This window comes from Myotis brandtii, unplaced genomic scaffold (genome assembly GCF_000412655.1).
Source record: "Myotis brandtii unplaced genomic scaffold, ASM41265v1 scaffold196, whole genome shotgun sequence".
Taxonomy (NCBI): domain Eukaryota; kingdom Metazoa; phylum Chordata; class Mammalia; order Chiroptera; family Vespertilionidae; genus Myotis; species Myotis brandtii.
This window is the reverse complement of record NW_005357311.1, coordinates 6110789-6137188: the sequence shown is the minus strand read 5'-3', so window position 1 is coordinate 6137188 and position 26400 is coordinate 6110789. Positions and strand designations below refer to the sequence as shown.

Genomic DNA, 26400 nt, shown 5'->3' with positions numbered 1-26400 from the left:
ATGCAGTCTGAATCCTGCCACCTGGTATTTGGTTCTGGGGCCTCTTGGGAAGGACTTCAATGCAGGTCAGTATCAGACACTGCCTGTGATTGGCCCTTGGCTACCTGTTAGGTTGGAGCTACAGAGCAATCCACAGTTGGTGGCTGCCTCTACTGTACCTGGGTGCAATATGGGAGGGGCCAAGTAATTTACTGAGGCCAGTTTCCACCAGTACCAATCCTGGCACAGTTCAGCAAAGGGTACAAGGCATCCCAGAATACCCCTCTGCTTGTCGGCTACCTGTTAGATTCAGTAACTGAAAGAGCCTCTGATGGTACATGAGTTGTATGAGGTAGGGGCCACTGGTGTTCACCAGATTGATACAGATTCAAACTCAGCACCAATGTTGGGTCTGAAGCTCCTCAGCACAAGTTTCAGGGTACACCAAGGCCAGATGCCACCTTCCTGGGGCCTGTGGACCTTTGCGGTTGGGTGGAGTCTCAGAATCATTAGGGTAAAAGGGCAGTGGAGTTCATCAGGCTAAAATAGATTAAGATTTATTGTGTGGAGGAAGGGCTCTGAACAGGAATGGTGGTGCTCGCTGGATCTTGCCAGTACATATGGCCTTCATTCCAGAGCCACACACCTCAGTTTCTTCCTGTGTCTGACACCCCCCTGAGTCTGCCCAAACATCATCAAAAGCCTTCCAAGAAAGACTGTACTGCAGGACCCGACTGACTTCAGCTAGCTGATTTCTCCCCAGGTTGCAAGCTTGGCAGGGTGGGACCACAGGCAGCAGGGAAGGTGGGGCTAGTGTATCTCCCCAGGCTTATGCCATATATATGAAGGGGATTGCTAGACCCAGGAAAGATGGCATCTCTGTGGTATAAGGACGGGGACTCAGCACAGGAACATTGGTGGGTGTCTCTCCATCCATCTTGCTGAAGCTACACAACCCAGTCTTTTTCTGTATGACCCCAGTCTGCTCTGAGCCGCCATCCCTCAGGGTGAGTGTCTGTGAATGAGATTTTGTGTGCTGGCCCTTTAAGAAGGCACCTGGGTTTCTAGGAGTCTCAAGACTCTTACTGGAAGACAGAATTACTGCTGATTTCACAGCCAAATTTTATGTGGGCTCCTTTTCCTGGCACTGGTTCTCTAGGCTGAGGAGCCCATGTGGAGTTGAGACCCCTCACTTCCCAAGGGGGACCTTTGCAGCTGAAATAATGCTTTTGATTCTCATCTGATGCACATGGGTGTGAGGTCAGCCCTTTTCACATCTCCTTCCTACCAGTCTCTAGGTTGCTTCTTTTGTATATCCTTAGTTATAAGACTTCTGTTCAGGTAGTTTTTAGTTGGTTTTTCAGGTTGATTGAAAAATAGTTTAGTTGTAATTCTATAGTTTAGTTGTCATTTGGATTTGATCCTGGATAAAAGTGAGTGTAATTTTCACCTACTCTGCCACCATCTTGGATCCACCAAGTAACCTTTTTTAAATTAAAATATATTTAATTTCTATTTAAATTACTCTCAATGAATATACAGAGTGGGGCAAAAGTAGGTTTGCAGTTGTTTATACACAAACCATAGCATTTATTCTTTTTTTAAAAAATGTATTTTTTATTAATTTCAAAGAGGAAGGGAGAGGGAGAGAGAGATAGAAACATCAATGATGAGAGGGAATCATTGATTGGCTGCCTCCTGCACGCCCCCCCCACTGGGGGATCGAGCCTGCAACCTAGGCATGTGCCCTTGACCGGAATCGAACCCGGGACCCTTCAGTCTGCAGGCCGACACTCTATCCACTGAGCCAAACCGGCTGGGGCGCATTTATTCTTATATTATTATTTTTTAAATATATCTTTATTGATTTCAGAGAGGAAGGGAGAGGGAGAGATAGAAACATCAATGATGAGAGAGAATCATTGATTGGCTGCCTCCTACACGCCCCCTACTGGGGATCGAGCCCACACCATGGGCATGTACCCTTGACCAGAATTGAACTGGGACCCTTCAGTCTGCAGGCCAACGCTCTATCCACTGAGCCAAACCAGCTAGGGTTTATATTATTATTTATTAATTATTGCATTCTTTTCCATAGGAACAACTATAAATCTACTTTGTACCACCCTGTATTTTGCTCTTAGTAATCACTGTTGTTTTGTTTTTATGATTTTAATCATCCATTTCAGATTTTGTTTTGAACTCAAGTTTATTAGGTGTAGTTTGTAACTTGCCCCTTTTCTCCTTTATAAATATTAATAGATGCCTGTCTCTAATATGTTGTTAATGACATGATATTTATTAAAGACTACCAGAAATGGCTGCGTTTATATCAATTTAATTTTCTAACCTGTAACTTATTTAAGCCATCTAAACTTGATTTTTAGTTCAATAAAAGTATAAAGATTTTCTTACTATTTTTTGTAATATTAAGAAAGTGAGATTGGCCTTAAATATCCAACACTAGAAAATACGTAATTAAACTTAATGCACATTTACTAGATAAACTATTTATTAAGTAGATGTTTAAAATCATGGCACTGTAATAACATGAAAAAAGAGTACTAAGTAAAATGAGTGATGTAAGTTGAATGTATCTTGAAACTTAGTAACAAGTATACTTTTGAAAAAAAGCTGAAAGTGCAGTGAATGACATGGTTAACTGCTTGACTTCTTTTTTTTTTTTTAATATATTTCTTTATTGATTTCAGAGAGGAAGGGAGAGGGAGAGAGAGCTAGAAACATCAATGAGAGAGAATCATTGATCGGCTGCCTCCTGCACGTCCCCCACTGGGGATGGAGCCCGCAACCCGGGCATGCGCCCTTGGCCGGAATCAAACCTGGGACCCTTCAGTCCGCAGGCTGACACTCTATCCACTGAGCCAGACCGGCCAGGGCTGCTTGACTTCTTGGTTAAAGCTATGGGATCCTTTTTACTCATATATTTTGTTTTTTCAAATCATTTTTAACACAATTTTGTTATTTATAAAGGAAACTGATTCTGTTTTGTGTGTTTGTTTTTTTTAACAAAAAAAAAAGGCTTCTCTACCTGTCCTTTATGGTTTAGTATGTTTTTAATCTTTAGTTTACACTTTACATATTAAAAATATTTTTCTTGAGAAAAAAACAGTAACAAAATAGGAATTAAATAAACTTTCCTTTTAACTATTAGTGTTTTATCATCTTTCCATGTGTTCTTTTTCTGAACATAGCTTCTAAAACTCCTTTATTTGAAACATAAAAAACAAAACAAAATATCTTTACTTAAGTTGCTTTCTTTTCCTAATCCTGCTTATTTCTTCTCTCTGAAAGGTGACATAACTGTCAGTAAAGCATATTAAAAATATATAAATTTATTATGTTCTACCTCTTTTCTTTGTTTATCTATGATTTTGCAGTTTCTTCTAGACTGGTTTCATTTTCTTCCATTTTAAGTTCAAAGTTTAAAGTTTTATTCAGCAGATGGCAAAACACTCTGCTCTTTGTCACTTCATGCCAATAAGCATGAAAACAAAACAGTTCTTTTACACTGTCTTACAATGTAAAAATCATTCAACTATGAATTAGGAAATCCAGGTTCTAGTACCAAAGCTTCTATAACGAAAAATTTTTTGACAAGAAAAGTCACAGTCTCTGAGTGTTCATACCTTCATCTGTAAAAATTAGACTACTAATCCGTGAAGTTCCATTTTCATTTTTAACAGCCTGATTTTCTTTTCAACATTTTTAAAAAATATATTTCTTTATTGATTTCAGAGAGGAAGAAAGAAGAAGAGAGAGGTAGAAATATCAGTGATGACAGAGAATCATTGATTGGCTGCCTCCTTCACAACCCTCACTGGGGATCTAGCTGCAACCCAGGCATGTGCCCTTGGCCAGAATCAAACCTGGGACCCTTCAGTCCGCAGGCTGACCCTCTATCCACTGAGCCAAGCCAGCTAGGGTCAGTTAATTTGCATTTCCCTCTTTGTTAGATTGAATTTTAGAGAGAGAGGAAGGGAGAGGGACAGAGAGAAACATTGATGTGAGGGTGGAGCATCAATTGGATGCTTTCTATATGCTGACCGCCAGGGGATCGAGACCACAACCCAGGTTAATGCCCTGACCAGGAATTGAACTGGCAACTTTGTGGTGCATGGGACAACTGAGCCACACCGGCCAGGGCCGACCTGTTTTTCTTTACTTTTTTTTCAATTTTTTTCGTCATTTTTTTCTTCCTCTGATTTGAAAACACTCTTTACCTTCCACTAAATTTCCATGCTCATGTGATGCTATATTTTAGGACTTTCTAAATTGTACATTGATGACTGTTAATGTATACTCCCAAGTTCACACAAGGTTTATAGTAATTGGAACATTAAAATATATTGTAGTATTTGTTAGGGCTAGTTTCTTATCATTTATTTATTTTTCCTTCCTTCCTAGAACACTCCTGATTATATTTGCTTTTTCATAAAGTTGATTTGTCTGGTTTCAAAATGTTTTTGGAATTTTTTATCAAAGTTATATTAAAGTTATGAAATAATTTGTAGGAAAATTACATATTTATTATTGACAAAGGTTTAAAGGGAACGTATCAAGTATTCAGAATATTACATATGAGTAAGGGAAACGAAGTAAATCATGAAACATGATTACTATATTAATGAATTTTGAGGTATCTACTTCTGAAGTAGTGATACTTCTAGTGGTTTTGAAAGAATTAAATAACTCACATAAGTTGGTTAAGCATTTAATTCTAGTTATGTTTGGCTTTATGTGGTAACAGGATATAAATATGACTATGTCCTAGTAACAGGAGACCATTAAATTTCACATCTCAAAATACAGTTTTAATTATTAATTTATTTGTACACAGGATATATGGTTATCTCAGTTGCACACATCTGCAAAGTTGTAGAAAGAGAAAAGTGAGTAAAACCTCATAATATTGGGAGGAAAGAGGGTCTAATCCGGGAGATTCTGAAAGTGAAGTCAAAGAGACGATAAACTCTGGCGACTATTTAGAATATGTGCTGTATTAGTATTCAGAAAGCCTAGAATGAAAAAAATAAAGGACACTGAGGTCAGCCATCATGCTTATTGGAAAATACAGTGACTATTTGCATAGAATGTGATACGTTTTCATATTCTCAGCAATGATTTTTTTTTAGCTAAACTTATGTCATTAAAATCAATGACATGATATCTGCAAAGTTAAAAAAAAATAAAAAAGGACACATTGTTTTACACTCCCCTCCTCTGATGCCTGAGGCAGTTATCAAGGATTTAGTGAAGAAATTAAAGGAGCCCTAGTTCTTCATGTATTACTTGACTATTTAACTGGATTGTAATTTTTTTATTCTTTTGATTTTTCTATTAATGTCTGTTTCCTTCTAAAAGTCTGTAAAGGGTGCTAGTGTAGGAATTTAGTTATGTTTTCCTTACCATTGTGTCCCCAGGGCCAAGCACAGTGCCTTGTGCATACAAAACATTCAATACATATTGGTTGAATGTGGATGTGCTACGTGCTTTAGGGAGGTGTAAAGAGTTCTTAAAATCAGTAAGGTTAAATTCCTATCATGTGGTAATTGTTAAAGAACTCATAGTCTATGGATGATATGAAACTGCTGTACAACCTTGGTAGTACCTGGAAGAAGATTTCTAGTACAATATGGCATATTGAAAAATATTTTCCTAAATCTAGTTTAGCCTTCCTATAAGACCATATCAAGTTGAAATCCTCTTAGCTACCATTGTTTATCTTCTTTTCCTACCCTTACATATAAAAATATATTTACAATGGTAGGCCATTGAAGTTAGAGATTTTTTATTTTTATTTTTTACAATTTTTTTTCTTTGTTGATTAAGGTATTACATATGTGTCCTTTTAAGGAATTGGATGAATATGGGGAGGACCTCAGTTCAGTGTAGAGGAATTAAAAAGAGAATGAATGGATAAGAAGAAAGAGAAAGAGAAGAAAAAAATAATAAACATTTTAAAAAATTAATTAAAAATAGAATAAAATAAAAAATTAGAACAATGAAAAATACTGTAAAAATAAATAGAAAATAAAGAAACAAATGAAAAAAGAAAAATAAATAAAAAAGAGATAACAAAATAATCCTATCTAATAATAGACAAACATGGTAATTGACCATACCTTCGCTACGCCTCCCATTGGCTAATCAGCGAGATATACAAATTAACTGCCAACAAATATGGCGGTTAATTTGCATACATAGGCGTGAAGCGGCAGAGCGAAGATTGCAGGCGGCTCCGGCCAGAGTAGCGAAGGCTCTGAAGGTGGCTCGGGCTAGAGCAGCGAAGACTGAAGGTGGCTCTGGCCGGAGCTAAGACCTGGGTCCTGGGTGCTGGAGGAAAACCGGTGCCAGCAGCCAGGGGAAGGGAAGGCCTATTGCACGAATCTTTTTGTGTAACAGGCCTCTAGTAATAAAATAAAATAAAATAAAAATGAAAAAGTGAAGTGTTGTTTCTTTCTGCTGAGTTTTAATTCCCCATGAGGGCTAGTTTAAGATCCCACTCTTCTGTACTGTCTGCTGCTTCTCAGTTTCCTGTTGCTGGTACTGAATGGCCTCTCTTTAGGGCTCTCAGGGACTATTCATATATATATATATATATTTGTATCCTTTGTTCCACTCAGAATGTAGTCTGGGTGTGGCTGTATTGGTTGCCTGGATACTGTAGGGCGGGGCTATCTCTTCAGGAGAAAATGGCTACCTAGGTCCAGCAGATCAGGTATGACTCCGTGCCAGACTGTGGCCACTTCTCCCCAACCCTCTCCTCTCCCCAGCCTCTCCCAAGACTCCACAAGTCCGCACCTCCACCTGCACCTCAGCCATGGGTGAGTGTTTGTATTTGAAAGGTCCTATGGACTAGGTTTAGCGAATAAAAGCAAAAACCAAAAAGAGGGGAAAGAGCAGTGCCATTGTGAGCCCCTCTCCCCCTGATGCAGCATGGCCTGGGCAGCTGTCCAGGATGCCCCCTCTGAGCTCAGTCTCTCATGGCTGTGGACTTAGATCTAGAATACCCTGCCACCAGCAGTCCTGTAGACCTCCTTTCCACAATCAGATGCTACATCTGTCCCAAGGGTGCGGCTTTCTTCTGACCCTCTGGGCTTGGAGATCTCACAGTTCTCTCCAGCCTAGATCCCTGATTTTATCATTCTCCAGGCATCCTCTGCCCTTCCCAGCTGCAAATTGCCTCGCCAGTTGTGCCTACTTCACCAGTTCTGGGTGGATGTTATTCGATTTAGTTGCTTGTTCTATCTGCTACAGGATAAGGCTCAGGACATGTCTGCCTAGTCTGCTGCCATTTTGTCTCCTTTCCCTCTGAGGCCCGATGGTCTGATCGATGCTTCTCTGTCTCTGGATCTGATTTTGTTCATCAGTTACATTTTTTATTTTTTGTAAAGTCTGTATATTTACAGAAATTCACTTGTTTGTTTAGGCTTCTGTATCTCTAAGATGAGGGGTTTATTTCTTTTATGGTCCATGACAAATGGAACCAAAATATTCATTTATTTTAACTCTCAATTGCACAAAAAAGTTCTTATATTATTGGAAGAAACAGATTTTCTTAAGATAGTCATACAATGTTGCCTTCCTTTTAGCCTCTGTTTACTTTCTCACCTCTGTTGATTTATTCAGCTTGTAACCTAGAAACCAGCTAAAAAGGAAGGAAGTCAGAGATGTGTATTTCTGGGCAGTAACTAGAGTAGTTTCCTCTTCCTCTAACCTCGATTAGCTGTCAGAAAAGACCTTCGTTCCCCCCTCCCCCCAACTAAAGAATTGAAAAGGAAAGAAAAATTAACAGTAACTCTTCAACATTCTTCCTTAATCCATTAAAGAAGGTACAGATCAGCCATAAGGGCAACCAATTTAAAGAACTGAAATGTTGTCCTCAAATTGGTGCTTTTTATTGTCTAAAAGATGGTATCTATCACCCCAAATGAGTTCTAAGGACAGGAGAGAATGAAGAGACTTGATGTAAAAGCCCTGCAACTTAATGCTTGCTACCAAGTAGGTTCTCTAGTAGTATTTTGTTAGTTCATTCCTTTTGTTTGTGTTGGAAATTTACCAGAGGACAAACTCAAATTCATATATTTATAAAATATGTCAAGTTCAACTTCAATATTAAATAGATATTTGTGGCCCTGGCCATTGTGACTCAGTTGGTTGAGCATGGTCCTGTGCACCAAAATTGGTTCAATTGGTGAAACTGGTTCGATTCCCAGTCAGGGCACATGCCCAGGTTGTGGGTTCAATCAATTGATGTTTCTCTCTGTGTCTGTCTGTCTGTCTCTCTCTCTCAAAAAAGTATTTTTTTAAAAAAGGGTATTTGTGATTTTCAAGTAGTTACACCTCTATGCATCCTCATTTGCATTAAGAATTGACTGTATAGTGTTTCTTTATAGTAATGAAGCATCTCATTTTATTCCAGCCCTGATGTAGAATGAAATTAAAATAAATGATTTTAATTCTGTGTTTATTTTGATTTTATAAAAATTATCACAATCTATGTCATTAGGAATATATAAATATTATGGCAGTTGTTAGCTAATTGTAGTTCTGTGTGTTATTTGATTCTGTAGGGGCCTGATAGTACTTGAGGAACAAAAACAGCTATTTTCAAATTTATATGAAACCTAAATTTATGTGAGATTGTAAGATGAATCCTGTAAACCAACAAACTCACTCTCTAATATACAATAAATGGTAGAAATGTAGTATGGAATGTATTTAAAATTTGGTAGTTTATAATATAATAACCCGCATAAAATATTTTGTGTTTCTTTGTTGTTTGGGGCTCATAATAAGGCTGCCATATTTATGCAATTTTTTGGTTTTTGGTAACTTATATGACATTGCAAATTATTTTTCCCCCATATAGTGTTTTATAGTCATGTCTTACATGAGTTGTTTATGAATGACTTCTTTGGTTGTTGTGTATGATTTAATATATACTGGACTCATTCTTTGAAAAATACTTCTTTCTAAAGTTTTGTATTTTAGCGCCATCAATGTTCTAAAGCTATATATTACTAACATTCTTTAGAATAGCCGTTATGCATATCTTGCATTTATAACAAAAAATGGATTGATCGAGATTTTTATAAGTGCAAGTCCATTATATACTAAATTCAAAATATCTTCAATAGTTAACTTGATGTTTTCCTTTAAAATGAAACTGACAGGACTGGTGGCTTGAAGTTTATCTCTTAACATGACTTGATGAATTGGTTGCATATGTGGTATAAAAAAATCAATGTGAATTTGTAGATTTCTTGAAATTGAGATACCTACATGGGCCAAATTTATAATAAAATACAATTCACATACATCATTAAGAAATAAGTGAATGTTTTCTTGCACTTGCAGGTATCTGACTTTTTTTCATATTTAGCGTGTGTATTACACATACAGCAAACATCTCAAAATTCAGATTAATCACATTTCTGGTGCTCAGTAGCTATTATGTGTGGCTAGTGGCTACCATGCTGGACAGTATGGTATAACTCCAGTTTAGAAAGAAGTTAAGAGTACATATTAGAGCCCTAGCCAGTTTGGCTCAGTGGATTGAACGTCGGCCTGTGAACTGAAGGATCCTGGGTTCGATTCTGATCAAGGGCACATGCCCAGGTTGTGGGCTCAATCCCCAGTTGGGGGTGTGCAGGAGGCAGCCAATCAGTGATTCTCTCTCAATGATGTTTTTATCTCTCTCTTCCTCTCTGAAATCAATAAAAATAAATTTTTAAAAAGTACATATTAGATAACATCAGAAAATACATTTTAGCTAAACTTATGTCAAATTGTAGAGTTTATTTATAACTAAATTATATTAAATTGTTTTTATAAAGAATGAAAATATTCCAGGAATATTTTTTTAAATCTGCCAAAAATTAATATTACCAGGTTTTTCTTTTGAGTAAAGCGCCTCTGAGATTGTTGGTTATGTCATTTGATTTCACTTAGACTATTTTAAACTTTTTTCTTGAGGTTGTTTATATTAGTATATTTTTAAGGAAAAATGCTTATACTAATAATAAATCCCTTACTTGAAAACACAACATATTTTTGATGATTTAAAGTTATGCTTAATTGTCAACTTGAGAGAGATTTATATAGTATTTGTTTTCTGCACTTTCTCACCTTGTTAAATCTGGAAAGCAAAAACTTTGTATTTGCATTTGCTTTATGAAGGAGACAGTAAACTTGAGCTTTCAGTCTAGCCACTAGTCTGTCTTTGTCTGTTGTTAAAATTATGAGCCAGTCTCTATGGCCGCAGCCAAATGAGTAATCACCAGTAATGTGACTCGCGCTGGAAGTGACTCCATCAGCACCTGTGACGGGGATTAGTTACAGTTTACAGAGCACCGCCTCTTCCCTTCTCTGTGTGCCCTGAGCCAAGTAGTCGTTCTCATTTGGGTGTCTGCACTGTTGGAAGCTACTGCAGTTTGTTTCCACGCAGACAGTACAGTGGGAAAGGCTTTCTCTAGCTGGTGGATAGCTGTTCTCTCTATTTGGAGTATCTTACTGGTTATGTAAGCGACCTCAGGAGAAATTATCCTGACCCAGATCGGAGGATGCAGTAGTGCTTCAGCTGCAGGATTTCTAAGTCGTTAACACCACACTGCTGATGACAAAGAGCGAGTTGTAATCCTCATCACTGCCGGGGTTGAGCCGGAGCAGACAGAAAATCGTCATTTGCTCGTCGGAGATTTGTTAGGTTACAGCCTCTGCTTCGTTTTGTGGTCTTGGCTTTTCCTCCTGTACAATGACGACGTTGCAAGTGATTTCAGAAATGCTTGGTTTGAGAGCCATTTGCCTGTGAGTTTGTGTTGTGTTGTCTTTTTTTTGAAGACTGAAATAGTATTTAGGCTAGATAAAAAATACTGCTCAAGAACAAAATGGAAATACCAGCTGTACTTCTTGACCTTTAAAGCCGGGTCGTGGATTTCTGAGATTTAAAGATATTTTAAAATTATCAAGAACAAAGTACGGTTTGTATTTTTCTGCTTCCTTTTTCTTTTGTCTTAATTTACATTTGGTTTTGCTTCTCGGTCTTAGGAATTAAGGTCACTGCCTTTTATAGATCTAGCCTTAGTGTTCTTAGTTTTAAGAATTTTAAATTATTTCATTTGTTTAGAAAGTAGTTTATTGTGTGGGTAAATTCATAACACTGTAAAAAGATTATTTTAAAAACGAGTTTGTTTACAGAAAAATGTTTCAGATTATGGTTTTTAGAATATAATGTTTTAAGTGAGTGGGGGGTGTTTTCTGAGGTTTTTTTGTGTGTGATGTACTCCCATCCCCACCCCCAACTTGTTTGCTAACAGTATCGTGTTTTTCAATAGACCTGCTTGGGTGGGAATTTGGACTTTGTTCTTTCAAGTCACTCCAGCCCCCGCCCCCCCACCGCCCCCGCTTTTTTTTTTTTTTTCCTAAAATGTTGCTTAGATTGTTTTCTGCTTCAGTATATTCTTTAGCAAGATTTATATCAGATTTTTGTAGTTAATGAGCCCAAGTTTTTTACTTGGAAAAGAAATTAAATGTTAACCGGCGATTGTTAAAAACTCGGACTGCAGACATAAACTCCATGAATTTCCAGTTAAATGTGAAATGGTGAGCTTTAACATGGGTTATTTGACCAGCTGAGTTATGTTGGAGAGGTATAGCTGATTTATTTTAAAAATGATTTTTCGAGGAGGGCTCATCTGTTTGCCTCTTCCTCATGTGAATGGAATGTGGTGCAGCATGGAGCCCCAAACAGGATACAGTTGTTCTAAGCATTCTTCCTATAGCGTGGTAGGCCCTACTAGAAATGCAGGCTCTAGAAATGCAGGCTCTCAACTAAGTTATTTATTTTGGCTGCAGACTATTCTTTAAAGTATTGTTAACACCGACAGAGTACCTTAAAAAAACCTCTTAATTCAATGACAAAATTGAAAAAATATTGTTTAACTATGAATCTTAAATTTTAAATTAATTTGGATTTTCGAAGGCTTTTATCAGATGGAATAACAGATTGTTTTTTTTATTAGGGCTATATTCTACTGTGACTTTCATCTGATGGTAACTCATTGCTTCCCCTTAGGCTATGGAAGTTCCTCATAGAATGATATATCTTTAGAGTCTTGAATTACTTAGTTATGCATGAGTTCTAGTTTCTTTACATTCCAGTGCACCTATACCCGTGAAATATTTAGTACAGATTCATAAAAGCAGTAGGATTCATTTTTTTTTATTTCTAAGTTAATGATGTTTTCTAAATGTTTGATTAGGCTATAACAGATACATCGTTGATTTACCACTTTAAAAAATTAGTATATGTTTTAACTACATAGCTTTATATATTGTGTTTAATTTTCCATATAGTAGGGACAGTCACAGATTTTCAGGGTTTCTCGTTTAATATATATTGAAATATTTCTTTTAAAAATGTAAAAATATTTATCGGTACTTGGTGGGAACATATTTGTAGTTTAAATATAAGTGCACATTTAAAATTTGCAAGTTGTGGCCCTATTCGCTATTTAAGACACATGGCATACTTTTGACCTCCATTTGTACATGATTGCAAGTATTCCTATATCAGAAATAGAACATTATAAAAGTACTTTTTTAACATTGCTGGTAGCTAAATGCTACCATAAAATGAGAAATTCTTTTTAATTTTGGTCTAGAAACTAAGCTTTTTTCATAACTCAGTAATTTAAATTATAAGTTGGCCTGTTGAAATGTACCCTTAGAACTCTTGATGTACCTTAAAAAACAAGAGTTCTGAGAGATTTTCTTCACAAGAATGTTTTTCATATTATAAAATTACTTAGTCGCATAGGAAATGCAAACCACCTGTATTATTTGCGTAAGAAAAAGGCACTCAGAAGAAGTTTGCTTTTTTTTTTCAAATCCTACTTAATTGAATTGTATCCTTAGTCATTTAGATAATACCTTTTGTAGACCTTTTTGTTAACCTTCATGCGGTGACCTGACTTGGTACTATTTGAAAAGAAATAGAGCATTTGCTAAAGTTCAAAGATTAAAAGTTCTGTAGAAGGTTCCAGTGTTTTCTAGTTGACTAAAAACTAAACAAAGATAAAATAAGAAAGTGTTACGTATTTTATGTCAATCAGTCATATACTGGTAGACATTTTAGAGTCTAAATAAAATAAATACTCTTTGGTTACAAGCTTTAGTCACTTCTTGGGTAAAATTATGAATAGGACTTTATGAAATGATAATTTTAGGGATTTAGTCTTGGTAAATGAAAGTGTTAGATGGCAACAGTAGTAGCAGGAGATAGCTAAATAATGGGGGAATGTCTGTTTCGAAATGTAATTCTAACCCATATAAAAATAGTTTTGATATATATGTAGTACATTTCCTTAAAAGGTCAGCCCTAGGACAGGGGAGGGAGAATCTTACTGTGATTCTATTTTTTAAACATAAATACTGAACATTTAAGTGGGAATGTAAGAATTATCATGATTTAATTTAAGAAAGAGGATATTACTTTTAAATTCACGGTGTGGATAGTGTAGAAATAAGGCATGCTTTAAATGCTTATTCTCGTATTACATATTTGTTAGGCTCCTCAATGAATTGAATTGAAAGCTTTTAAAAGGAATTTTATAAATATAGAAATTAACTCCTTAAGAGCCATTCTGAGCTAAGGATCTTGAAAAGTTTTTCCTTGGAGTGTTTATTGTGATTGCCAAGATGTTATATTTAAGACATTATAAGAAATGGGGGAAAACACTATGGCTTTTGGATCTCCAGGGGATTTTTACTGTCTGTGCCAAAAGCTTTAGTTTACATAGAAACAGTCACACAGTTGCCTTGTAAGCAAGAAAAATTTATCCTTGATAAAAGTAATTTAAAAACTGAGTTGGTTGTTAATACCATTTTCCAAACTTAGATTCTATTATAGTAAAGCCATGGTTTGTAAGTTTTAGAACAGTATCATGGATATAAGACACTTGGTTTCTACTCTAACTGCTTCCACTTCAAAAGCGAGTGTTGTAGTCATTTTAAAAAATGCATGCATAATACCTTTATTTCCTTCCTCTTCGTTTCCTGCCTTTCTCACTCCCTCCCCCACGTCAAGGTATGAGTGAAATCCTTTATGTAAAAGATGAGTCTTTAATCAAATGAGCATGAATGCTCCTCCCCCCATCCCTCACCCTTGGCCCCTTCCCCCTTTTTAAGTAGTGGCGATCTGGAAAGACTTTACTGAAAGGTGGGTTTTGTGTAATACTTCTTACATCTCTCTTCTTTTCCTGTTCCCCTCCCCCATGTGGCTCTTACTGAAGCAGCTGGATTTTTATTTGTGCTTTGGGTAGGGACAGGGGCGGGGAGTGGGTAGTACACAGGGCGGAGTTAAAAGACCAGATGCATCCTGATCATTGAAAATCCTTGATGTAAGTGAGCTGGGAAAAAAATTACGCGTGTAAATAGTAACTACTCTTTTTTATAAAGAATAATACTCAAAAATTTTTAAATGAGATGGGATAAATATTTTTACCCAGTTTACTTTTTCAGAAGCAATTTCTCCTTTTTTAATCTTAGCAGAATTTTTTATACACATTATGTTTCATTATACCCCATAAAAAATAAACTGTGGCTTAATATATTAAAATTTTTTCATCATCTTTTGTAAATCTACTTCATTCCTTTTTAATAAATACAAAATCTATTGTATGAATAAAAACATTACCCTAGATTATAATATGGAAACTAATGTTAATTGATATCCTAAAACCATTATAATGACAATAATACATTATAATGTATTACAATGTATCTATATACCCTTCATGTTTTTAGGGTAAAACCCAGAAAATAACCATTAGAAATTTTTTTTATCTCTTACCAGATATTCAAACCCCTGGTTGAAAAGCATGTACCCCGTTCAATCACTGCAGTAGAATTCCTTGTAGATAAACAACTGGATTTTTTAGCCGAAGATAGTGCCTTTCAGCCCTACCAGGTAAGAAATTTTATGTTTCTTTTAAAAGTTAACTCTTCATTAAACTTCACTGATATTCAGATATTCTTTTAAATACTCAATTTCAGCTAACATGTAGGTGTGCAAGGAATTCAATACATTTTGATTATAGGGTAAATGATTAATTTATTCAACCAACCAATATATACTGAGAATTTATTATGAGTCAGGCAGCATTCTGTCACTGGGAATATACAAATGAGCAAAAAAAGTCTCTGCTATGCAAAATAATCATTGTTAGAAAATAACTCATTAGATATTAGTACATATTATCTTTTTCTCCAGCTCTAAAAGAATTGGGTGAATTAATGTTATGAAATTAGTGTTTACTGTATGCATACATAGCAGTTTAGCATAATAGTTCATTTTATTTTTAAGTGGGCATATTCATTTAGATTGTGATTAATTAAAATATGAATACATTTAATTGGGAAAACGTTTTCTAGTAGGCTTTTAGAGTTAAATCTTGAAGAAACTTATCAAAAGTCGTGTAAGCTAAATGTTAAATTTTCTATGACATGCTAACAGTTTTTTTACGGTAGAAGTAAAAATTTCACAGAAATTTGTTTCTGTATATTTGGATTTTAGGTTAAATTTAATCTGTGTATTTTATAGGTTTTTCTTATATGTTTAAAACAATGTAGTAGTTGCATTGAAAAAAAGGATAAGTGAACTAGTTTGACTTTTTTTTAATGGGGTTGAAAGTCTGTACTCCTAATTCACTTCAGAATACTGTTTTTTTCAATAATAAAATGTTAGAGGCATTGTTTCTATGGGAAGAACATGAGCTTGAGTTAATGAGCAGTGATTTGTTGTGTGTGGAGTTATAATACTTAGGGAATTAGTTATTTGCAGCTTCTATTAGATCTACTAAAATGAGATAGTTACCTTAGTCAAATATCACTTCCTATTTTAAACTCTACATAGATGTGTTTTGGTCTTTTCACATTACTTCATTAATAAAAGGCCTCATTTTTGTCCTGTTACCTTTTGCACTTTGTGTGTAGCCAAAAATTCATAGCAAGTCCCAGTTTAATAGTGGAGGTGTTAGAGCTTTTCCCTTGGGTTTTATTTTGTTTTTAATTGTGAATGCCATTTAGCTTACTATATGCCTTAACTATAATTTGTTTTATTTATTTTAGTGGGAATTAGACTAGGCAAGTCTAGGTAAAAATCTGTGGTTTCTGATTAGCAAGCACTCTGGAAGTTTCAGCTTGGATTTGATTTAGAGAAGTGAAATCATTATGTAGAAATTACTTTAAAAAGCTAAACCCTTTGCCAGATGGCCTAATACTCTACAGTATGTATATTAAAAGTTATAATGATTAAAAGAATGTGCTAACATTTCATAGGTTTGTGGGTGTTTTTTTTGTTTGTTTTTTTTTCATTTTTAAAGCTGTTTTAGAGTCTGATAATTCTATCATTTTATTAAAAATAAAGGCACACGCCCTTGCCGGTGTTGCTCAGTGGAAGGTGTCGGCCTGAGCATGGAACTGGTCTTAGGTTCACTTCCTGGTCAAGGGCACATACCTGGGTGGCAGATTCAATCCCCAGCACCAATCGATCTCAATAGATCTCAGTCTCTCTCTCTCTCTCTCTCTCTCTCTCTCTCTCCCCCCCCCACTTCCCTCACTTCCCCTCCCTCTCTTTTACCTTCCCTCTCTTCCTCCCTCCCTCCCTCTCTCTAAAAATCAATGGGAAAAATACGCTCAGGTGAAGAGTAACAAAAATAATAATAAATAAAGGCATAAGAGTACTATTTGTTTTGGTAAATTGTATGATTATATTTATTACTAAGCTACTTATATTGCTATGCTAGTATAGATAAGTCGACCTCTGTCCTACAAGGATGCTATTTCTTTCAGAAGTAAAGTGATTCACTTGACATTTTAACCATTTGTGTTTCAGGAATTATGTAACTGCAGTTCTTAGAAATTGGAAGGAGTAAGAACACTTGATTTGGAATCCAGCATATCTTTAGAATTTCTTATTAGTTTTAGAAGTAATAGATGGTTTGCTATTGAGCTTTTTGTGTGTGTTTTAATTTTTATATTTAATATTTTTAATTGGATTAAAAATATATGTACATAGTAGACTCTTGCTATAATGTTTTGAATGAAAATTTACTGCAGAGACCTAAGATGGCTTAGTAGTTCTTAAAAAATGTTTAAATGAATTTGGAAAATATAGACATATTCTAGGTAAAGGAAACAATTTTAGAGTTAATATAATTAGAATAGCTTTATCCCAGAATGCATTTCTCCAACCAGTTGTCCAAACAGTACATTAAATTCCTTGGCGTCTTAAACATGGCAGCTGTTACTAGCATAGATTTTGTAAATAGTGTCTTGACATATCTTAATCTTAGGGTAACCTGTGTAAGTCAAACGGGTTTGGGGAAAATTGAACAAGTTTTTAAATGGTCTCCTTGTTTTTTTCTTCTTTAAATTTCATGAGGCAATTTCCTCCTTTTTTAAAAAAAATATTTTTATTGATTTCAGAGAGGAAGGGAGAGGGAGGGAGAGATAGAAACATCAATGATGAGAGAGAATCATTGATTGTCTGATGAGGCAATTTCTTCTGAATCTGGGTGTTAATTGTCCTTTATAGACTTAGTGTGATGAGGAAAAGTCTTCTTTGGAAATGGCCTTTGTGTATACAATGATGAGCACACATAAGTAGTGTATTTAAAATTCCCACAAATGATGCTGTGCTGTGAATCTAATTAAATGTTTTTTGTAGTGGGAATTTCCATCTGTCATCTTTCTACTTGAGTTCTTGGCATTTTTATTTTTTTAATATATTTTTATTGATTTCAGAGAGGGAGCAAGAGATAGAAACAATAATGCTGAGAGAGAATTATTCATCAGCTGCCTCCTGTATGCCCCACACTGGATCGACCCCGCAACCTGGGCATGTGCCCTGACCAGGAATCAAAATGTGACCTCCTGGTTCATAGGTCAGTGATCAACCATTGAGCCACACTGGCGGGCGAGTTCTCAGCATTTTATTCTGTAGTAATATGCTCCCTTTAGTTTCTTTAATAGTTGCATAGCCCTATTTTTTTTCTGGGTTAGTTCCTATTTTTTAGTATATCACAATGATAACATATTGTAAGATAATGGTTAGGAAACAGATGACTTGGAATTAATACAGATATTTTCACTTTGAGGTCACCAGTTTAGGAAACAGATGACTTGGAATTAATACAGATATTTTCACTTTTAGGTCACCAGTATGAGTCCTACACTTACCTCTCTGAATGATCTCAATGCATTGAATATCAGATGGCATGTATTAAGTTAGTTGATATAGTCAGTTTTTTTTAAGTGACCTGTAGTTGGGAGATTGCAATACAGCCGTCATAGATTACAGTTTTTAATAGTTTGGAAAGAAAGTTGAATAAACAGAAAAATCAAACCAATATGTTATAGGCAGTATAATGGATGCATATTAATTAAACAACTGAAGAAGCATACCATGGTATTGTTGATTCTATTTTTTCATTCCATTTGCACACAAATGAGTTTTTGCTTCTGCCTTTTAGATTTCCTGATCTTGCTTGGCTGCAGTTAAGTTTGAAGTAAAGGAGTAGGGGGAAAAGAGAGAAAGTAGGAGGGAACTCTGCATATTCTTCTGTCTTTTAGCTGCCTGAGAAGAAGGAAGAAAAAAAAAACGAATAATTGATTCTTAAAGGTGCTTTTTATAGTTTTGGGTTGGTTTTTTGTCATTTGAGTTATGATTTCTTTAGTATTGTTACTTTGGAGGGTAATTACAAACGTTTTTAAAAAATGTTTCCATTAAAATGTAAAATTAGGATCAAATTCATATAAAAACTAGTTATATAATGAAATATGACATTGCACTTTTAGCATGATTTTGAAATCATCTTGCCTTGGATTTTGGCTTCTGGCCATTAACACCTACAGTTTTCAGATTGGTTGCTTCATAGAGGATATAAAAATTATTTTTTACCTGAAAATTGTACATGACTGATATCATTCATCTAGGTTTAGTCTGCCTTATTAGTCCAGTATTTTCCAGGGATAACAATCCTCTTTGCTTTTAATGGTAATGGAGGAATAATACAAAAAGCACTAATTTAAAACCATTAGAGATTTGAAGCAGAATGTGCCTGTTCAAAGTTATGCTTTATGTTTATCTTACTGTATTTTAAAAATTCATTGTAGTGAGACATTTTCACTAGAATAGAGTAGAATCATCCTAGAACTGAAGGAATGATTCTATCTGAAGTTCTGGGTTATAATAAACTGATCAAAGGTTAGAAATAAGATTATTAATACTACAGTGTCTGTCATAGAATATAGACATTGAACTACCTTATTAAACATTAGATATTGTGCTGTGAATTGCTGGTTAAAGGGGAAAAAATGGGTGGAGCAAACCTGAGTATTTTCTTATTACCTAGACTAAATATTGCCTAAAGTGTTGAACAGAGAAGAGTCTTACATTATTTAGTTAATGAATGTGTCTGGACTTTATCAGATCTGTATATTTATCATTCCGTAGTCCTTCAATGAGAAAGTTCATTTCCCCGTTTGAGTCCATTTTGATCCACAATTTTTCCATCGCTGATTTATATAAATTTATTGGCTATAGTTTCAGAATATCCCTAAGATAGTTGTTGTTCAACATACCTGGTTTACTAAAAACAACTCAATTGATTGCCCAGGATAAGTTACCAATAGTTTAGATAGTGGAGTGTAGCAGAGATGTCTTTTTTTTTCTTCTAAATTTTTGTTATTGTCCTGTGGAGTTTGGAATTGCTTCACAACCAAGATAAGATAATGTGATGGAGGGTGAAATTTAGCCCTTAGTCAGCTAAGGTAAACAATTAGTTGGGGCCTAAGAGTCCCGGATTTGATTCTGGTCAAGCACATGTACCTCAGTTGCAGGCTCCTCCCAGGCCAGGGCCCTGGTTGGAGCACCTGCAGGAGGCAACCAATCGATGTGTTTCTCTCACATCAGTATTTCTGTCTTTCCCTTTCTCTTCCACTCTCTCTCTGAAAATCGATGGAAAAATATCCTCGGGTGAGGATTTAAAAAAAAATAATTAGCTGGTTGTTTGGTTGTTACTAGCCAAATGTTATATTTTGAATTAAATTAAATATTTGCCATAAGTGAGCCACTGACAAATGTTTAAAAATCTTGTTGGTAGTAATATGTCTTATAAGCACATTTTCCCCCCAGGGTTCTAAGATGATACTGCTAATAGTTTACAGAAGGAAATAGACAGAATTTTGTGTTAGTATTATTCGGGTGGGTAGAAAAAAACTTTTTCTTTCCTCTCACTTCAGATATATCACTTTAGAGCATTTTAAAACTATAACATTCTTACAGAGGAAACGGGAATTTGACCTGGTCCAGGATTTATTAGTGTAGTTATGTAAATGGTTCTGTCCCAGAATTCTTCTGATTTGTTTCCTTTTCTTTCTGGTATTAAAAATTGTTACACCCCTATTAATTTTACTAAAATAAAAAAATAAATTGACTTCCAGAAACAGCCCAGCAAACTGTTGCTATTTGTTAAAGACAAAAATCTGGGTGTTTTTTTTTTTTAATTTTTGCAATGATAATTAAACTTGATCTTAAGAGAGATGTTTTGTAAGAATTATTATGAAACACTGGATATGGAAGTAGAACGCATCCACACCCCCATACCACCATAAATGAGAGCATCTGCATTGTAGTTGTGATAGACATAGCCCAGATCAGAGAAGTAGGGGCTAGAGAGCTCTTGGTGTTCCACTGACTTTTGATACTTGGTTTTTCCCCAAAAAGGAAGTATTTAAATGGAAATTTTATGCTTAGGCTTACCCCTAATTTTTTTTAATGTCTGGCCTTGGAAATATCTCACTGACTTGATTCATTTAACAGTTATTTAAATTCTGTGGTTTTCCCATTCACAACATCCTGCTAGTTGCTTAATGGTTTTAAAAAGTTGATAAAAGTATAAGTCCTTTTTTCCCCCAAGGAGTTTGTTATATTCTATAAGAACTCATATAAAAACAATTTCCTTGAAATATCTTGATTTACGTAATCAAAAAAATACATAGTATAGACAAAGAAAGAAGTCAGTAAAGATTGAAATGGTTAAAGAAGTCTCATGAAGGAGGTAAAACTTGGAACAGGATTCATTTTAACGGAGGTGGAAGTGCAAGATAGGGAGCCTAATGCAGACATTTGGCAGAAAGGACAGCATGATCAGTGATAGAGAAGGTAGATTTAGGGGAAAGTAGAATATCAGCCTAGCTAGAGAAGGGAGTTCTTTGAATAGTAGGCATCATACTAAATAAGTATTCTGGGGCCAGATAAAAGAGGAAAATGATTGCTAAGTACAGTTACTAACTGACTTATCTTGTAGGCCATATGAATTATTGGAGGTTTTGAAGCAAGAGAGTAACAAAATTTTCTACATAACAGTGACATCTGTTTTGTAATATATCAGAAGCAGTTACTTGATTGGGTCTTCACTAGAGTCTTTTTTCCTAGAGAATCATCCGTCTAGCATAATTTTGATGACCATGAATTTTCAAGTCAATTCATGTAGATATGATTTCAAATTCAAGCTTTGTTGTTTGTTAGTTTGTGACATTGGGAAAGTCTAAAGCACTCAAAATAAATGGTTTCCTCATCTATAAGATAACCATACTATCTCCCTTAGGGTTGTTATGAAGAATAAATAAAATGATATATTGAAGAGTTTATTACTATATAGAAACTGCTCAGTAAAAGGTAGCTATTTAGACATGCTCTAAATTTTTATTTTTGTAGATGTTATCTTAAACCTTTTTGATAGATATTTAAACTCTTCCTACCATACACTGCAACCATTGGACATTACTCTGCCCCTCTTACTTTTAACCGTCTGTCTTACTTGTCTTCTCTGGGGCTCTTGCTATATTCTTTTCTGCAGCTGATGCTAGATAAACTATCACTCTCAGTATAAGCTATGGTCAATGTAAAACACAACATGTTTTCATAGCAGTGTTTCTTCTCCCCACCCCCACCCCTTTTTTTTAAATATAAGATTCCATGGTGGTGTCTTAAACGATTATTTTAAGGAAAATGATATTTAAAAAGATGTGGAACCCTTGTGTGGTACCTCCCACAAAACATACCTTTTTTTCTTTCCCTCGCAGGGAAAGAAAGGTATAAGCTCCATTTGCTGCAGATAGTTATTTGTATTTCAAAAAGTGTAAGTGATATTCAGGCAAGTTACAGAATTGTTTTTGTGTGTGTGTGTGTGTGTGTAAGTTTGTTTGTTTGTTTGTTTGTTTGGCTTTGGGCTAATAAGGCTATGTAGATGAGTACTATAAGTTTGGAAGTCCTCTCTAAGCCTTGAATAAGAATTGAACTAAATGACCTTTGAGGTTCCTTTCAGAACATTTGGAGCCATAATTCTGTGAAATTTCTGACTTATTTTAGTCTCATGGATGAGAGACATTCAACCTAAATCTAGGTTTATTTTAAAAGAGAGGACTATTGAGTTTAGGCATTGCCAATGCAAATCACAGTTATGCAAAATTGTAATAGCAGTATTGTTTGGATTAATATTACTTAGTGAGAGCTCTGTATTCTGTACTTTTGTATATTTGTTTCTGAATTGTATTTTGACAGAAGTTGAGCACATTCTCAATTAGTTCCTGAGTTTTTATATGCATTTACCTTTATTTCACTTTACCTTCATATTAGCATTTGATTGAAATTTAGAGGTGCCTTATTGCCATAAAGTCATTAAAAATGACAACTGTGTACTTGTAGCATGATAATACACTGTGCCATGAGTGTGGAAAAATAAAGGATCATAGCCATAGCTGTGAATTGACTGCTGGTGGATTATTGGTAGGATCAGCATCTGTGGGGAGCAGTGGCCTGGGGGTGGTCTAAGAGATGAGGCCAGAGCAGGAAGCTACTATTGTGTAGTACTTGGCTTTATTCCATTTCTAGTCAAAAGTGACAGCTTGCAATAGTGGAACCAAGCTGAAACCTAAAAAGTAGAATGAACTACAAGAAAAGGGGAACCAGTAGCTAAAACAGTCATTGTACTTCCTTATTTAAGTAGGCTTTTTTAAAATTTGAAGTTGGTACATCATGTTTTAATATTTAGTAATTTTGCTCTGTACTCTGTTTAAGTATTCCTTTATCTCCCACCTGCAGATTTTATATAGGCATAATTTCAAAGTTAGTTATAAATATGCTTACTAAAGTCCCATAAATCCAGGTATGTTGATTTACCCCAAATACATATCTACTGCCATTAAACAGGGAGTTCTTCATTTGTAAAAAATTGGTTGCAAAACTTGTGTGTTGAAGATGTACCCATGGAGTCCAGGAACATGTTATTTTGACTGAAATTTGGCACAAGTGTGAGCTGTTCTGCAATATTCAGATTAAAAACATTCATAAGTCACAGTCTGCAATAGTTCTCTCCTGGTACCAAATCTGTTGTGATCATATGCTGAAAAATCTGCCAGTCTCTTTTTAATTTTTTGTGCCTGCTGTTATGAATTTAAAGTATGTGAAATTATGCTATAGACATCAGATTCCAAATATTCTAAGCCATCACTAGTTACCATTTACAAAGATTTTCTGGTTTCTGCCAGTCAGAATGTATTAATATTATTTATTTATTCCTTCTGCCCAATTGCAGATTCTTGCTAAAGCACAGCCATATTATTTATTTATTTATTTCCCATCACCATCTATCTCCCCTGTACCCTCATAGCCATATTATTTAAAATCTGAAAACTAAAACTTTATTTCCCAGTTTGTTAACATTTTACATTTGTAAAGTTGAACAGTTCCCAAACTATTTTCATGTTCATTATTTTGATTAATTTTTATGTTAGCCTTATGAGGAGAACAGATTGTTTTATTATCTTAGTTTTGTGTAATGCCGTCGGGTTATATTAATTTATTTAATTTATACAAGTCTTTGGTAAGTAACTTACAAATAAATGGGTAGCAGAAATAGAAGCTCACTTAAATTAAAAAGGATTGTGGGATATTATAAATATTTAACAGGCAATGTCATGGACAGCCATAGCAGGAAAGTACAGCTAAACCTTATTCAAAATGGAATTAGGAACTAGAAAGTCAGGAACTCGAGTCACATATTCTATTCCTTCTTTTATCCCCTTCCTCAATCTCCTTTCTACAGACAGGTTTCTTCTGCTTACTCATAAGTTTTGCTTCTCATAATACTAGTTTCCATGTGACTTTTGTGTGTCAGTGTTTATTCTCCCACCTACCCCCACCCTTACAAGATCTTTAGGTCCAATATTTGTGTTTCTTAGTAAAACTAGAGACAGAGTATAGGGGAGGGCAGGAAGAGATTAACCAAAGATCTTTTATGCATACGTATTCATGCACAGGTGGGGTCCCTCGGCCTGGCCTGCACCTTCTTGCAATCCGGGGCTCCTCGGGGGATGTCGGGCTGCTGGTTTTGGCCCGATCCCCACAGGCCAGGCCGAGGGACCCCATCAGTGCACAAATCCATGCACTGGGCCTGTAGTTAAACAATAACTCCCCACTTCTCAATACTCTCTTCTCCGCAGCCCCAGGTAGCTGCTGCTCTACTTTCCTGGTCTGTATTTTCTTTGCCTATTCTAGATACCATATATAAGTAGAATTATATAATACTTGTTCTTTTTTTTTTTTTGGACTGGCTTATTTCACCTATTATGTCTTTAAGTTTCACTTGTGTTATAGCATATCAGAATTTCATTTCTTTTTATGGCTTTATATTTTATTTTATGTATGAATCACTTTTTGTTGATTCTTCTATTGATGGACATTTGGGTTGTTTTCACCTCTTAGCTATTATGAATAAGGCTGCTATGAACATTGGTATACAAATATAAGTTTGAGTCTTGCCTTTCAATTCTTTTTTTTTTTATATTCTTTATTGTTTAAAGTATAACATAAGTCTCCCTTTCCCCCAATTGACCTCTCCCCTACCCTCCAGCATGTGCCCCCTCCCCCCATCTGTGACCATTGGTTTTACTCATATACATACATACAAAAGTACTTCGGTTGATCTCTTATCCCCTCACCCCCTGCCTTCCCTCATAGGTTGGACAGTCTGTTCGATGCTTCTATGACTCTGGTTCTATTTTGGTTCCTCAGTTTATGTTGTTCATTATATTACACAAATGAGTGAGATTTATTTTACTGACTGGTTTATTTCTCCAGTTCCATCCATGCTGTTGCAAATGGTAGGAGTTACTTCTTTCTTACAGCAGCCTAGTATTCCATTGTGTAGATGTATCACAGCTTTCTAATCCACTCATCTGCTGATGGGCACTTAGGCTGTTTCCAAATCTTAACTATTGTAAATTGTGCTGCTATGAACATAGGGGTGCATATATCCTTTCTGATTGGTGTTTCTGTTTTCTTGGGATATATTCCTAGAAGTGGGATTACTGGGTCAAATGAAAGTTCCATTTTTAATTTTTTTGAGGAAACGCTATGCTGTTTTCCACAGTTGCCTTTCAATTCTTATGGGCATACATCTGAGAATGCAATTGTTGAAGCATTTGGAAATTTGTGTTTTACTGTTGATGAAGATCCAAAAACTCTTTTTTTCTACAGTATCTGTACCATTTTATATTCTCACCAACAAGGGTTCCAATTTCTCAATATCTAAGAATACTTGTTTTTCATTTTCTTAAGAATAACCATCCTAATGGGTATGAAGTTCTTTGCCCATTTTTTAGTTGTTTATTTTTATTGTTGAGTTTAGGAGTTTTATCATTCTCTATTTATCAAGATAGATGCTTTGCAAATATTTTCTCCCATTCTTTGGGTTTTCTTTTCTCTCTTAATTAAAAACAAACAAACACTGAATTCTTTACAGTTTGATAGTTTTTTATGTATAAAGTTTTTCAATTTTTATGAAGTCCAATTTACCTATTTTTCTTTTTTTGTATATGCTTATGGTATCATAACTGAGAAATTAATACCAACTTCAGCATCATGAAAAATTTCATTTAAGAGTTTCACAGTTTTAGTGCTTGTGTATAGTTAAGCTTCTGGCCCAATTTTAATTCATTTCTAATATAGTTATAAGGTAAGAGTCCAACTTAATTTTTTTTCATGTGGATATCCAAGTTTCCAACACCATATGTTGAAAATATTTGTCCTTTTCCTATTGAATATAATCTTGGCACCCCTGTTGAAAATCAATTGACCATTTATTCTCGAATTTATTTCTAAGCTCTCTATTTTGTTAGTCTATATGTTTGTCCTTATGCTGGTACCACACTGTTCTAATTACTTAGGGTACCACTTTATTTCACTTTTCTACAACTGCATAATTTGTCTAAATGATTGTTAAATCTTAAGATAAATCATATTAAAGTATACAGTTGTTGGAGTTTAACTCT

General features: G+C 35.1%; 1 protein-coding gene across 5 annotated transcripts in view; it reads left to right on the top strand.

Moving 5' to 3' along the window:
• The window catches only part of JMJD1C (jumonji domain containing 1C), a 218988-nt gene that overhangs the window by 115497 nt on the left and 77091 nt on the right, over window positions 1–26400 (top strand). For 2 of the 5 annotated variants that reach the window (XM_005865133.2, XM_005865134.2), the window contains exons 1-2: window positions 10386–10977; window positions 14858–14971. Coding sequence is in view for 1 of the 5 variants with exons in the window: in XM_014538748.1 (XP_014394234.1) it covers window positions 14858–14971 (114 nt within the window). In the remaining 4 variants the exon portion in view is untranslated. Of the gene's footprint in view, window positions 1–10385; window positions 10978–14857; window positions 14972–26400 lie in introns of those variants that run through there. The other 3 variants (XM_014538750.1, XM_014538748.1, XM_014538749.1) reach the window with 2 other exon arrangements.